This window comes from Lissotriton helveticus, chromosome 6 (genome assembly GCF_964261635.1).
Source record: "Lissotriton helveticus chromosome 6, aLisHel1.1, whole genome shotgun sequence".
NCBI classification, from domain to species: Eukaryota; Metazoa; Chordata; class Amphibia; order Caudata; family Salamandridae; genus Lissotriton; species Lissotriton helveticus.
In genome coordinates, this window is record NC_136067.1 from 1,092,672,631 (window position 1) to 1,092,688,078 (window position 15,448).

Genomic DNA, 15,448 nt, shown 5'->3' on the forward strand with positions numbered 1-15,448 from the left:
GGGCTTGTTTAGGCCTTTCCCAATATGCTATTGCGTGTGTGTGGGAACAGTGTGCGAATGCCTTCGGGCTTTAAGATGTGCTAGTCGTGTGGACGCCTGAAGTCACCGACAGATCCTCACCCCATCTGCATGTGGTGTCTGGAGGAACACCACGACTCCACTGATTGTGAGGCGTGCCAGCAGATGAAATCGAAGTCCCAGCGGGAGCGCCGGAAGAAACTTCTCTCAGCTCGCATGTCCAGGTCGGCGTCATCACCCCGCCCGGCCCCTGTGGAGGGTTCTCGAAGCCGCTACTTCCCTCGTCCACATCGTCTCTCGCACAGGTCGCAAGAGCGTCGCTCACCTGTTGGTAAGTGTCACAGTTTGTCCCAGAGGGTCGGTTCCCGGCCTGTTGGGGGCATGGGCTCTCCGCGGGTGGTGCGGTCCGCGTGTCGTCCCCTTATCTACTGTTTCCTGGTGTGGGGGCGACTAGAGCCCAGGTGGAGACCTATGCAGTGCCTTTGCAGGCCTCGCTGGCATCTTCTCCTCCTCCTTCTTCCCCTCCTGGGACGTCAGCGAATATCTTGCAGTGTGCGTGGCCCTCCGTGGCATCTCCGGCGCCGACCGGCTCGGATCCAGGTTCGGAGGATGTGGTGCTGTTAGGGTGCGGCCCTTCGGGGGTCCCTCCTTCGGACCACGGCGCCTCTGCTTCGCCGCAAACTCCCGCAGGAGTCCCTGTGGTGTCGTGGGAGGTCGACGGGGCTCGGGACGCACCCCCGAGCCCTTCTCGGTCCTCTGGACAGGCGGTGAACTTGTCTGAGGCCGAGGTGACGCGGCTTTGGCGCCGGAGGCTGCTGGCCCTGGCAGGAACACAGGGGTCGGCGGAGGGCCCCTCTCACCAGTCACGGGTTGATGCTGACGGGGGACTCCTCGTCCTTCCCCGGGTCCCTCTCGCCCCTCCACGCAGGTGGCTGCCTAGTCGGAGGACAGGTGGGTGCCTTTTTGGCACCGCTCCTTCGCCGCCCTGACTACGGTCTCCTGCGCTGTGACGGAGGCCGCCCAATGTCTCCCCAGGCACCGGATGACGATGTCCTGCCTCAGTTTGCGGACTCTACGGCCCCAGGCCGACGTCAGGTCGTTGACTCGTCTTCGGACGCCTCCTCTTCTCCAGAGGTTTGGCGCTTGCTGGTTTCATCCTCGTCGGAGACGGGCCGCCGCGTCGTGGCTTTTTCCTCGAAGTCGTCTAAGGGTGGGTCCTCGCAGTTGCCGCGGTCTTCGCCAAAGGAGCCGCAGGTCCCCCACTCCTCGGTCCCTCTTCCTTTTTTCCGGACCTGGCAATTCCTTCCTCCGGTTGGCTTGGGGGATGGCCGCCTTAGCTTGCAGCCGTCGCCTACCGAGAAGCTTCTTTCCCCTCCGCGGGGCCCTACGGAGGCGGGTGCGGCCTTCGCTCGTGCTGTTTCCATGGCTGTGGGAATTTTGCACATGGGTGATCCAGCTACACATTTCCCCGTGGATCATCTTTAGGAGGTTCTCCATCAGGGCACTGGTGGTAGGGAGCTGCTGCTTCCCTTCGAGGGTTCACTCCATTCTTCTCTTTTGGGGACTTGGGGCAGTCCCACCACGGGGGACACGGTGCCCCAACAACTTCTGCACCGCCACCATCCGGCGCCGCGTGATCCGGTGTGTCTTTCCCTCCACCCCTCTACCAGAGACCCACTTTTGCAGAATGCCTTTCCATCTCTGCCGCCGCTGTTGTCTCCCCCCTCAACAAGTGCGGCTCTGCTGGCCCTTAACACGCTGTGTGTTTTGGCTAGGGCTACTTCTTAATTGTGGGACTCGGCGGAGTCCCTTATGTTTGCCACTTCTCAGGAGGGGGCCTGTGTTGATTTGAGGCACCATGTGTTGGATGACCAGGAGCTGGCGGTGTTTATTATTCGCTCCACTTTTGACATCTTGGAGGTGCTGGGTCGTGCCATGGCTTCTTCGGTTGCCCTTCGTCACCATACCTAGCTTCGGGACAGTGTGTTCCCGGAGAATGTTCGGGAACGGCTGGTGGACCTTCCTTTCGATGGTTCTGTTTTGTTCCACGCCCCTGCAGATTCGGCCATTCAGAGCTTCTTGGCGGAGCTTCGCTCCTCCCCCCCCTCCTTCTTCTCCCCCTCAGTGACCTGTGAATTGATCTGGTTCTTGGAAGTGTTCTTCCATTGGTGTGGGTCGCCCCAGTTGTGTGTTCTGTATACTTTGTGGCCACTCGAGTTCTCCTTGTTGGGACTGTGGTTCTGTTGGCTGCTGGCCGGCCCTTCTTGACTGTTTGTTTTTGCTTTGTTTTTTTTACACCATGCTGACCCTGAGACCTAGGCCTGCTGTTTTTTCTGTTTGGCTGCTTGATAAGCCTTCTGCGCGTTTCTCCACAGGTATTTTCTGTTGTCCTCTGCTGCGGAAGTTTTCCCCAAGAGGTTCCCATGTTTGGGACGTAACATGCCCTATGTGGGGCAGTGATAGCTGTTATACAGCTCCGTTATGCGCTGGGAGTTTTGATCGCCTTCGGGCCTCTGTTCTCCATGGCGTTAAGGTATGTTGCAGATGCAATCCTCTTGCTTATGGCTTAGGCTGACGTCTGGCTTGCCCTGAGTGCATCCTTCTGGAGTGCTCTCGGCGTCTGGCTGTAGTTGCTGGTGCTGACCTACTGTTTTTCTGAACTATTGTGCCTTCTTGGCGCTTTGGTGGGACAGTCATCCTTGTCTTGTCCGTTCCTTCTAGTAAGCCTTGCACTCAGTTCTACCTCTCCTCCCTGTGGGATGAGATGGTCCCTGAGTTCTTGTTCCCTTTCGGGCGCAGTCTGTCCCTGCGGGGCGCTGGATGGTTCTTCCTGGGTGACCTTGAGCTGCCCTTTTCGGCTTCTGCCGGTTTATGGCTGGCAGCGCCATTCTATTTGGTCTTTGCCTTCTGGCTGTGTTAGGCTCGGCTGCCCTCTTCACTGGGTGTGTTTCCGGTGAGGGGAGGCTTGCCATCGCTCTGCCTCTTCTCCTTGGAGTCTCTAGGTTGCTCTTCTCCTTCGGTGATCCTCTTCATTGCCTTGGGCGTGGGCAGAGGTTTTATTGCCTTGTATGGGCATGGGGTGCTTTGGCCTCCTTTCGCCTTGCCTTGTTTACTCTGATGGGTGAGGACGGGCTACCTCTCTTCTTTTTCCCGCACCCCCTTCGGGGTTTGTGGTCTTCTGCTTGTGATTCTAGAAGCAGATTCCTTCAGGGACTGCCCTTCCTACCCGTTCTGCGCGGACCGTTTGGCTTGGTCTTCTGCATTCGTCTCCCTGTGGGAGGCTATGTCTTCAGTGCGTGCGCTCTATCGCTCTTTTCTGGCAGGATGTTGGTCCTGTTTATTTGTTCCTTCCTCCCCTTTTGGCGCTTTGGAGGATCGGTTTGTGGTTACTAGTGCCTTTGTGTTCTTGTTGCCCCAGGTTGGGGCCAAACCCCCCCTCTTCTCTTGCCTCTTTTATTGCTTGGGGTTCTGGACCCTCTGCCATCCTCTAGGTTGGGGTCTTTTGGCCGGTCCTCTGCCCTTGTTCCTTATAGGGGTTGTCACGTTGTATGTTGGGGCTGTCTTGGAGTCTTGTTGTGCTTTGTTTGTCCCAGACTGGTTCCCCTTCATTGTAATTGGTTGGGGTTTTGGTCCTGTTATATGATATCATGACACTTTTCATATGTTCTTGACTCCAGGGGGGGCTATTTATGTACTGGCAGGGTGACTGTTCAGGGCTGTGCTCTGTTCTTTATTCCTTTCCCTGCCTTGTGTACTGCAGTGTTTAGCACTGCTTCTTCTGGTGTTGTTCCCCACCATTCCTTTTTTCTTTCGTACACTGTTCTTATACTGTCACAGTTTTGTCTGATGGCTCCGTGTTGTGGTGCCGAAAAGTTCTCAGAAGAAAACTGAGATAGGCGCGCCGGGGTGGGACGTATGTGTACTCGCTGACGTCACGTGCGGGAATGACGCGGGGGAGGAGTCGCGTGGTGCCGTCCGCCTGGTGCGCAGGGATGCTGTGGCAAACAAAATTCCGGGTCAAGTCTCACGCCTGGGGATAATTCTACGTGAAGGAATCTGTGGCTAGAATCGTCTCTACCAGATACATCGTTACCGAAGATAAGTAACTCATACATTAGGAAAGTATGAATGAAGCACTTTTTTGGTAATTCTGAAGTCTTTTAACATATATTTGAATACGATCAAAACACATGAATACACTAGGTGATGACATTATAGTTTCTTCTCAGTAAAACTGTATGCCTTTGCAAATTTAAATAATCATTTCATTTGGAAATGGGATGTCTGTAATGGCAGTGTGCTACCACACTCTAAATACTCCTCACTATGCCGCTCCCCTTTACACCACTCCACAATACTTGACTTCCCTCTATGCAATTCCATTCTATGCCCTTTCACTCCATTCTACGACACACCACTTCACTATGTGCAACTCAACTCTACGCCACGCTACTCCACGTCATGCCACTCTACTCTGTGGTACTTCACTCTACGTCCCTCCACTCTATTCCTTTGCACTTCATACCACTTTCCCTAGTCCACTCCAGTCTATCCCACTACACTACAATTGATTCCACTCCACCCGTCTCCAATCTACCCCAATCCAATCTACCCTACTCTACTCGACCCCCACTCACTCCAGTCTACTCCACTCCAATGTATATTGTCAACCCCACTCCAGTCTACCCTAATCCAACCTATTTCACTCCAGTCTACTTCAGTTTACCCCATCTGAAAGAAACCGGTTAGTGTTAGATTCCTTACCTTAGAATATCCCCAGGTGTCAGACTGGATCCGGAAAGTTTTGCCTAGCAGTACCCCTGTGCGTCGGTAGGCGTCGTCTGCGGCTCCGCATCAGTCGTCGCGTCGTTGGCGCCGGGATGACGTCGCCGGAGTACTTAGACGGCGCCCTCGCGCGCTGACGTCACTTCTTCTTTTTTCCGCGCCAGCAAGCGTAGATCCGGAAAAAGCAGTGCTTCTTAGTCACTTTTTGACTAACTTTTTCGATCCTTTTTGGGTCCTTTTTCGACTTGGTAGACTCTAGGTGCCGGTAGGGATGCCCGGGTTCAAACCCTGTGCTGACTGTAACCACCTGATGTCGGTTACCGACCCCCACTGTCGGTGCCTGTATTGCCTTGGACCCGACCACGACGACAAGTCGTGCCCCGGCTGCTGTGCCTTGACGTCGAAGGCTAGGCGGGAGCGGCCCTGTAAGCGCCTCGAGCTCCGGCAGTCGGCCCCGCGCCGTTCACGGTCCAGGTCGAGAAGAGGTCGAAGGACCAGTCGCGGGGCAACAGTCATCGCAGCCCGGCCGGCTCTGTCTGCCTTGGCGTGCGTTCTTGCCATGTGCGCCGCATAGTTATGGCACCTCAGTTGCTCCAAAAGAACCGCGTGCTTAGTGCGGAGGTCGCTCAGTTTGCGTGAGTGCTCACCTGCCCCCTCACCCTCCCGCTTGTACCGCAGGAGCTCAGCCTCCAGGCGCGTCAGGTAAGCAGAAAGTGTTTCGCGTATATTCCACGTGGCCCCCATGCAGTGCCCCCGGATGGCTACTTTGTGTGCATCCCACTCTACAAGGCGTTATTCGCAGTCCCTTCGTTGACCTCAAAGTAGGCAAGGATCGCGGTGACCAATGAAGAGCGGAACTCTACATCCTCCAGTGCAGTAGGCTGTAGCCTCCAAGTGGGTACAGGTGGGCGGTCCGCCTCCTAACTAATCTGGAACCATAGGGGGTTATGATCAGAATGTGTTCTCCCCAGATTCGGCAAGCAGTGGGAGCAGGGACTGGGTGCCGACCATCCTATCTAACCAGACATGCAAGTCGTGAACTGATGAGTAATAGGAGTATACCCTGTCCGTTGGGTGCTGCGCTCGCCATAGGTCATGTATCTCCCAGTGTGAGAGCCAGTTCTGGAACGCTTGCGCATTGGACATTACCGCTGCAGCTCGGAGGGGAGGGAAAGAGCGATCCAGGTGCACGTCCAGCACCATATTGAAGTCCCCGCCAAGTAGCCAAGGGAGGCCAGCGTATGGGTGAAGGACCTGGTTCAAGCTCGCTAGAAAGGAGGATTGGTCCGTATTCGGGGCATAAAGGGATCCTAGGAGGACTTCCTGACCATTCAGCCGCCCCCGTACTAGGGAGTACCTCCCCTCCTGATCCACCTATACTTATTTGCAAATGAAGGGGACGCTCGCCCTCACCCATACCAGTGTGCCGCGCGCATGCGCAGAAGAGGCTGTGCCATAGATTTGCCCCCTCCAGTGCCTGCGGAGTTTGTCGAGCTCTGTCGGGATCATGTGGGTCTCCTGGAGGAGGGCAATCCCCACCGCATGCCGCTGCAAATAGGAGATGACAGAGTAACAGCGTGATGGGGTGTGCATACCGCGGATATTCCAGGTCATTATGTTAGTGTGTGTCATGTGTCTGAGCGCGCCGCACCCGCACGGGACCGGGAACACACCTCGAAGGGGGGCCTACGGGCACCATCAGGGAAGGGGGTATCAGTATGCCGCAACTGAAACATGTGAACAATTACAAACAGTGCAACTAAAAGGACGAGTCCCCAAGGGGGCATACGTCCAAACCTCAAGATGATCCACCGACTAGAAAGTGTTAGTCAAGCGTAATAGCTGTTTGGGTGAGTGTGCTGTCAGCAACCAAGCTGGCAATGGTCATATCCCGCCTGGATTATGGCAACGCCCTATATGCTAGTATACCTGCATATAGTCTGAGGCGATTACAGCAGATCCAGAACCAGGCGGCGCGTTTGGTGTTTAAATTGCCAAGGTTCCATCATGTCACTCCCCTCCTCAAATCTCTGCATTGGCTTCCAGTCCGTGAACGTGTCCAGTTTAAGCTTGCCTCCCTTACCTTTCAGGCTCGACTGGGCACGGCACCGGCTTTTATCTCATCTGAGATTATACCCTATGTCCCTACCAGGGTACTACGTTCATCCACTAAATCCCTTCTTACAGTCCCGCGGTTCAGGAGGAAGAAATGGGGAGGATCGAAATTTGCGACCCTTGCCCCACTTCTTTGGAACTCCCTACCGCCAGAACTCAGAGCCTCCACCCTCTATCCGCAATTCAGGAAACAGCTGAAAGCCCATCTGTTCACCAAAGTTTTTAATTAGCCTTCTGTCGTTTAGCTCCCTTAGCCTAGTTCTCACCACTCCTACCCTGTTATTTGCCAGTTATAGCGCCATGAAACCGCTGGTGACCGTGCGCTAAATAAATAATTTTAAACTCAAACTCAAGCTGCACTGCCCCCTGTCACAGACCTCCCGGGTGTTCAAGAGATGCATGGAGAAGTACAGGCTGTTTAAACGCGCAGAACCGATGTGGGTCAGAAGCGGGAGAGCCCGCGTTTGTAGCAGCTACGCAGCGCGTTCTAACCGCGGACCGGTAGGCATGTTTGCAGGTGTTTAGCTGTATGTCATCATATAACAACGCAAACGCACTTGTCATAGAGCACATTGCAGCAGCGCGCACATCGACATTTCTAGAAGGATACAAAAGGTAGAATATTCAGATTCATGGGCCCTGTATGGCCGCCACAGTCCACTGTTCAGTCACATAAGCTGGTCAGCCATTTGGGGTGTCACCACTGGCATGTGCGTGTCGTCGGAAATCACCGTGGATGCAGACGATGAGCCACTCATTTCCAGGTCGCTGTGTGACTGGGGATCCAGGCGGATAGTACTGTTCGCTGCTCCCAGGGTCGCAACCGCCTCAAGTGCTTCCTGCCGTTCCAGTCGCATCTTCTCCGGGCTGGACGCAACTGGGCCAAGGCCCATGCCCCGGCGGGCCCCTCTCCTTCTGCGCCTCCTCGATCTCTGCTCCTGCCACCCACCCTCCTCCGGGCCTGTAGGTCTTGCTCCTTTCCATTGCCCGTCTCCTCCAGCCAGTCCCAGACGTATGATAGGGCATCAAAAAAACTACCACCCTCCTTCGAGACCACACAGAGGCGAGAGGAGAACAAGGAGTAGGGCAGCTCTAGTTCCCTCAGTTGTTGTTTCACAGCCAGGTACATGCTCCTCCTTCTTTGTACGGCTGCCGTGTAATCTGGGAAGAACATTACACGGCTGTTCCCCACTGTGAGATCACCCAGTTTCCTGGTTTCGCGGAGCACCACGTCCCGATCTCGATAATTGAGAAGTTTGAAGAGGAACGGACGAGACAGAGCTCCCGGCCGAGGCTTCTGTGCTGGCACTCTGTGCGCTCTTTCTACCACAAAGTGTGGGGACAGCACCCCCTGGGGTAGGAGTTCACGCAACCAGTTCTCAGCGTATTGCTCCGGGTCTTTCCCCTCTTCTCCCTCCGGAAGTCCTACCACCCGGACATTGTTGCGCCGAGAGCGCCCTTCAGCGTCCTTGATGCGATCTTCCAGCACATGAACCCTGTCTATTATATCTTGGAGCGCTGAAGCATGATTTTGCACCACAGGCTGCAGTTCCTGAGCGACTGACTCTGTGCGGTGACTGACTCTGACAGCTTGTGATGATCAGCATGAAGAAGAGTAAAGTCAGACGTGACTTTATCAATCCGGGCCTCCAATGACACTTTAGTTTGCTCCAGAGTAGTGCCAATATGCTCCACTGCCGCCAGCACAGAGTCCATCTTGGCCGTGAGGGCCGGCGCCGGCTCCGTGCTACCGCCCTGATGTCCGTGTGAAGCGCCAAGACCGTCAGCTGCCTGCTGTTTATTTAGCGACTCATCCCTGAGCTGGCCCGTTACCAGCTGCTGCGCGGTAGGCATCCACCGAGCCGGTCACGCACAGTCAATCACCGACTCCCTGTTCTTGATCCTCCACTTAGGTGTCCGGGCCACACCGGTCCTTCAACGGCATCGACAGAAGATGGGCGACACACTCCCAAAGACGAGTGCCGCCGTTAGCAGGGGTTATGCCCCCGGTTGGTGGGGCAGGGTCTGAAGGCGGCACGGGTGGTGGTCTCGATTCCCCCCGTTTCACCGGGGTATTGCAGTCTTCATTGCCCCCGGATACCTCCTCTTCACGGCCCCTCGCTAGCAGGCGTCGGTCAGGATTCCAACAAAGCCCCCAGATGATGCGCTCTTCTGTGCCCTGTGAGGTACCTTTTGTACCGCTTTGGCCGCCATAAGTGTGGCAGGGTATGCTCAGACGTGAGTCCCTTGCTCACTTTGCCACTGGATTCAAGCAAGCCGGGCTGAAGACGGCTGGAATGCCAGAAACCAGTCCTCGGAAGCTTGTTCCCGGTCCAGGGAAGGCATGGCTTGGCAGTTCGAGCTGGACTGTTCCCATGAGGCACAGGGTCAGACTGATTTGCATATAGCCATGTCTGAACTGGGGTGGCAGAGTGGGCTAAAGAACGGTGATGGATCAAACCCAGATCTTTTGACTGGGTGTGAGTGTTTGATTGGTTCAGATGCTCTGTCCATCACCACCCCCTTTTGTACCGCTTTGGCCGCCATAAGTGTGGCAGGGTATGCTCAGACGTGAGTCCCTTGCTCACTTTGCCACTAGATTCAAGCAAGCCGGGCTGAAGACGGCTGGAATGCCAGAAACCGGTCCTCGGAAGCTTGTTTCCGGTCCAGGGAAGGCATGGCTTGGTAGTTCGGGCTGGACTGTTCCCATGAGGCACAGGGTCAGACTGATTTGCATATAGCCATGTCTGAACTGGGGTGGCAGAGTGGGCTAAAGAACGGTGATGGATCAAACCCAGATCTTTTGACTGGGTGTGAGTGTTTGATTGGTTCAGATGCTCGGTCCCTCACTACCCCCTTTTTGTGCCTGTGAGGTGGTTCAGCACACCCAGGCCGTCGTAGATCACTTGGTGCGGCACACACCCCAGCCACCTTCGACCTCTCGAGGCCTCCTCTCCTCGCGCTGTGCCTCCTCCGCCGTGAGTGCTCCGCCGTCGCTCTATTCGCACCCAGTAAGTCTCTGCCCCCAAAATGGAGCAAGGGGCGCAAGATGGCGGGCCACCACCACCTGAGCCTCACCAGTCTGGGACTGCACAGCGCCTTCCAACACCTTCAATCCACCAGGAGTGTTGTTTTAAGGGCTCGTAGACCGCCCCTCAGCTGTCGCAGCCAACACAATGCAGCGCCTTGGTCTCTGTCCCACCAGTGGGGAAGGGCCCTTCACTCCACACTTATCGCACCCCGCAGTGTGACTGCAACAGTCTCCCAAATCCTGCCGGCCGGGTCCCCAGCGGACTGCACCACACCTTCCGCCATGCGATGTAATCCTCCCAGACCCCACTGTGCCTCCAGCCACGGGGAGAATCGCAGGCTCTCACCGCCTCGCCAGGGACACGCCGCCACAACGGGCCAAATCAGGAGCCATGCCCAGTCCTCCTCTTAGTTTGCTGGTGCCTGTCTGCAGATCGCCGTTACTTCCAGCACCACCAGGCACTTGGGGACATCCCCGCTTGGCTCTGCTCCCGTGGATCAAAGACGGGCAGCCTCCGGGGTTCCCAAATGGCCGCCACAGGCGTCTTGCCAGGCGCGTCTGTCCCCCTCAGGATGGGGTGCCACCAAGTCCTCCCGGGTCAGCTATCCGCCCCCCAGGGCCGCACTCCTCACCTGGGGTGCTGTGCCGAGCGGTAGCCAGGCCGGCCCGTAGCTCTCTGCAGGCGTCCGCCTCCACGACGTGAGGCTCAGGTCTCTGCACCCTCCTCCTGGAATGCGGGAAGTTGTGGGGGGGATCCCCTGTCTGCCCTCACTCCTGCGGCAGCTGCCGCAGTAACTCCCGGCCCCTTCACTCTGCTCGGGCCTGAGCACCCCGGCCGCAATCTCGTCACCTTCGGGCGCCCGCCATCCACACGGGCCCGCGCCTTGTAAGCGGCCCCGGGCTGAAGGCACAGCCAGTCCTGCCCGCCGCTTCAACCGAGCGTGTATGCAGAGGGGGTCAGGCTTCGTCAGAGCAAGGCTCAGTTAATTCCTGGCAGCTGCAGAGGTGCTGCGATGTCTCCCCTGGACTTGCCAGTGACCGTTGAGCCCCGGTCTCGTTTCGCGCCCAAGGCCCCAGGGTCCGCTCTGCAACAGTTATGGGGAACACCAAAGCACCTCTAGCGGGTAATTTCAGGATAATTAGGGGATCAGTGCCAGTGCTCTAGCGAGAGACGTCCGCCATATTGGCTGGCTAGCCACGCCCCTTCCGTGGGGAGAGCCTTGGTTAGATCTATTAGCCACCGAAGAGAACACGGAATGTCATCAGTTCTGTGCGTTGGAATTTCCAAGGCGGCACTCGCTCAGAGACGCCTTTCGTCGCGAGTGGAGCTGCGGTCTGTTGTACGCCTTTCCACATATACCACTTCTGCCCAGAGTGCTGAAGAAGATCAGGCGCGACCGGGCCCAAGTCATCCTTGTGGCTCCGGACTGCGCACGAAGATACTGGTATCCCGAGCTACTCAGTCGATCCCCCGATTTGTCTGCTTCTTCAGGAGGACCTTCTGTCGCAGCAGCAGGAGACGGTCTTCCACCCAAACCTGTCCAGCCTCCACCTACATGCGTGGAGATTGAGCGGCGACAGTTAAGGCCATTTGATTCTGGCAGCCAGGCGTCTCTACACAAAATCGGTATACGCCTGCAGGTGGAACAAATTTGTGGCATGGTGCACAGCAAAGGCTGTGGGTCCCCTTTCTGCCCCCCTTTCAGAGGATTTCCTCTTTCTTCTTTCTCTTGCCCAGCAGGGCTCTGCTCTGGGCACTGTCAAAGGCTACCTCTCTGCCATTTCAGCCTTCTTACGGCTACCTGATCAGCCTTCTCTTTTCAAGTCCCCTGTTGTAAATAGATTCTTGAAGAGCATCACTCACATGTTTCCTCCTGTTTCTTTTGTGATGCCTCAGTGGGACTTGAACCTTGTTCTTACCTATTTAATGTGCGCTCCTTTCGAGCCACTTCACAATTGCCCTCTTCGTCTTCTAACTCTTAAGACTGCATTCCTGGTTGCCATCACCTCTGCCAGCAGAGTGAGTGAGCTCCAGGCTCTCTCTTCTAAACCTCCTTTCCTCTCTGTCCATCCGGACAAAGTTGTCTTGAGAACGCGGCCCTCTTTCCTTCCCAAGGTAGTCATGGCCTTCCACATCGGGCAGTCCATCACATTGCCCACCTTCTTTCCGCCTCCGCATCCCTCGAAAGAGGAAGCGAGGCTCCACCGTCTGGACCCGCAACGTGCGCTCTCATTTTATCTGGACCGCACACGCCAGTTCCGGGTGGACGACCAGCTCTTTGTTGGTTATGCGGGCGCTAAGAAGGGACGGGCGGTGCACAAATGGGCCATTTCTCGATGGGTCGTTTTGTGCATAAAGGCTTGTTATTCACTGGCTAAAAAGGAGCCCCCTGTGGAGCTGCGTGCTCATTCCACTCGGGCCACGGCAGCTACTACTGCCCTGGGTCGGGGAGTCCCCTTGCAGGACATCTGTCAGGCAGCTACGTGGGCCTCGCTGCACACGTTTGTTAGACACTACTGCCTGGACAGCCAAGTCCGGAGACATGGCTTTTTCGGTCGTTCAGTTCTCCAGGATTTTCTGGTGTGATTATTGGTTCGCAGACCACCACCGGGGTTGGTATTGCTGGGCTATCTATTCTAAGGTAAGGAATCTAACACTAACCTCTTTCTTTCAGATGCACAAGTTACTTACCTTCGGTAACGATATATCTGTAAGAAACAGTAGTTAGTATTAGATTCCTTACCGCCCCACCCATCCTCCCCGTTCTGCCAACTGATATCTAGGGTTAGGGTACATCCCTTTGAGGGCCCTAGTTTTATGGCACCAGTGTCGGTTTTTATCATGGCTCTGCGTTCCTGGCGCGGAAAAGCTGTGTATAAGAACTAACGTCAGCACGCGAGGGTGGCGTCTAAGTACTCCGGCGACGACATCCCGCCGCCAGCGACGCCAGACGCGGAGCCGCAGACGACGCCTACCGACGCGCAGGGGTACTGCTACTTAAAACTTTGCGGATCCAGTCTGATGCCTGGGGCTATTCTAAGCTAAGGAATCTAACACGAACTACTGTTTCTTACAGATATATCGTTAGCGAAGATAAGTAACTTGTGCATTCCACCCATTTCTATCCCACCCCAATCTATTCCATTCCAATCAACCACAATTATAAACCACTCCAGTCTACCCCACTGTACTACAATCTACCCTACTCCAGTCTACCCCACTCACTTCTTCCGGATCTACCCCAGTCGAATCCACCCAATCTACTCCACTGCAATCTACCCGCCTCCACTCCAATCTACCTCGGGCCACTCCACTACGATCAAGTCTCCCCCTCCCCAATCTACCTACTCCACTCTATTCTACCCCACTGTGCCCCAATCTACCTCAGTCTACCCCACTCCAATCTTTACCCCGACTCCACCCCAATCTATCCAACTCATTCAAATTTGCTCCATTTCACTACAATCTATCCCAGTCCAATCCACTCCACTCCAATGTACCACACTCAACTCTACCCCAATCTACCCCTCTCCAATTTATCACAATCTACCCACTCCATTTTACCTCACTCCAATCCACCCCAGTCTACCCTAATCCAGTGTTCCCCCACCCCAATTTACCCTATTTCAATTTACCTCAATCTACTGCACTTCAGTCTACCCCACTTGAAACTACCCCACTTCATTGTACCTCACTCCATTCCAATCTACCCTGCTCCAATCCATACAATTTACCTTACTCCAATCCACCCACTCTCCTGTTCTCAATTTACCCCACTTCAATCCTGTCTACACCAATCTCTACCCTTCTCTACTATACCCAATCTGCACCTACAAATCCCCCTCCAACTATCCCAATCCACCCTAATCTACCCTGCTCCACCCAGTCTACCACAGACCACCCAATCTACCCCACTCCAATCAGCCCCTCTCCAATCAGCCCCACTCAACTCCATCCAAGTTACTCCACTCCAATCTACCCCACTCTACAACAATCTACCCCTATCTGCTCTACCCCAATATACATCACTCCAATCTGCCCCATCCCACTCCATGCCACTAACATTTAGCAATCCTGATAAGTAGTCTCACTGGTTTACATGTCTAAAACACATATTCAAATCCACTAGCTCTTGCATAGGAGAGCCCTATTTGCTTTGCCAATGCTTGTTTTGATTGTGCCTATTGTCGTGGAGTTTAGTTGTGTAATTTTAATAGTACATTCTTTCAATGTTTAGTTTAGAGGTGATTTGAATAGGTTAATGTGAAAGAAAGGGAGCCCAAACTTGAAGAACTTTGCAGAGTCTTGCTTAATATTGAAATTAAAGTATGATTGAAATTACTATTATCGGTTCAAACAAGTCCTAAAGATCTGCTGGTAGCCTAGCATATTGTTTGAGAGTTTTGCTAAATGACTTAATTCTAAACTAGCTGTTGGTTTTTTTTCTGTCTTAAAATAGGGCACTCTGTTCCAGCGGTTCTGCAGAATACGTTTCATGCACAGGCATGTGAAGAACTATTTAAGCATCTTTGTATCAGTGGAACCCCAAAGATTCGATTGCATACTGGTCTTTTGCTAGTTCAGCTGTGTGGTGGTGAGAGGTGGTGGGGACAGTTCCTCTCAAATGTCCTTCAGGAACTGTACAACTCAGAGCAGCTTCTTATATTTCCCCAAGACAGGTAAGTAGGCTTAGTTGGATTGCAAATGTTTGCCTGTTTTTTTTTTTTTGGATCCACGACAAATGTTTTCTTTACTTTTTTCATTGTGAAATCTTTTAGGTTCGCATGCTCTGTATGAGTGTTGACTTCATCCTATAGAGAATTCAGTCGCAGATTGCTCATCTTAGATTATTCCCCAGGTGTCAGACTGGATTTGGAAATTTTTGATGAGCAGTACCCATGCATGCCGGTAAGTTGTGTGATTGGACTCAGTGGCATCATCTGCGTTGAAAGGGATGATGTGCGCGTTGCCTGTATCGGCACCACCCCAGCGTGCTGACATAAGTTCCTTGTTTCTGCGCCAGTCAGCACAGATCTGGGGAGTGCTACCCCCTAGTCACTTTTGAATGACCCTTTTACAGCCTTTGTCTCCCCGTGTGTAGGATGTCCACTAGAAGGGCAAGTTATTAACCATGCAGCTCCTGTCACTGGCAGATGGCGGTGGACCCACTTTTTGGTTAGCCTCTGGTGTCTTGAGCGAGACCTCGACTCCAAGACGATTGGATTGCTGTGCCATGCAGCTCAAGACCCTGAGGGAGCGGTCCTTCAAGTGCCACGCCATCAGACGTCAAACTGCACCACAGCGCTCTAGATCTCGGTTGCCAGGAAGATCCTGAGATTGTTCGCCAAGTCGTACCCGGCGATCATTCGTCCCAGGCATCCCACTCCAAGTTTCCGCGCCTTCCTGGATTTCTCAGGGCCGGAGTGATCCCCATCCAACTGAAATAATTTTATGAGGACATGCACCTAATCTTCAGTCGGTCTGACCCCTCTGTAGCG

General features: G+C 54.4%; 1 protein-coding gene across 4 annotated transcripts in view; it reads left to right on the top strand.

Moving 5' to 3' along the window:
• BIRC6 (baculoviral IAP repeat containing 6) overlaps nt 1-15,448 on the top strand; it is a 2,208,279-nt gene that overhangs the window by 872,412 nt on the left and 1,320,419 nt on the right. For all 4 annotated transcript variants that reach the window (XM_078648748.1, XM_078648749.1, XM_078648751.1 and 1 more), the window contains one exon: nt 14,410-14,629. In XM_078648748.1, the coding sequence (XP_078504874.1) occupies nt 14,410-14,629 (220 nt within the window). The remainder of the gene's footprint in view (nt 1-14,409; nt 14,630-15,448) is intronic.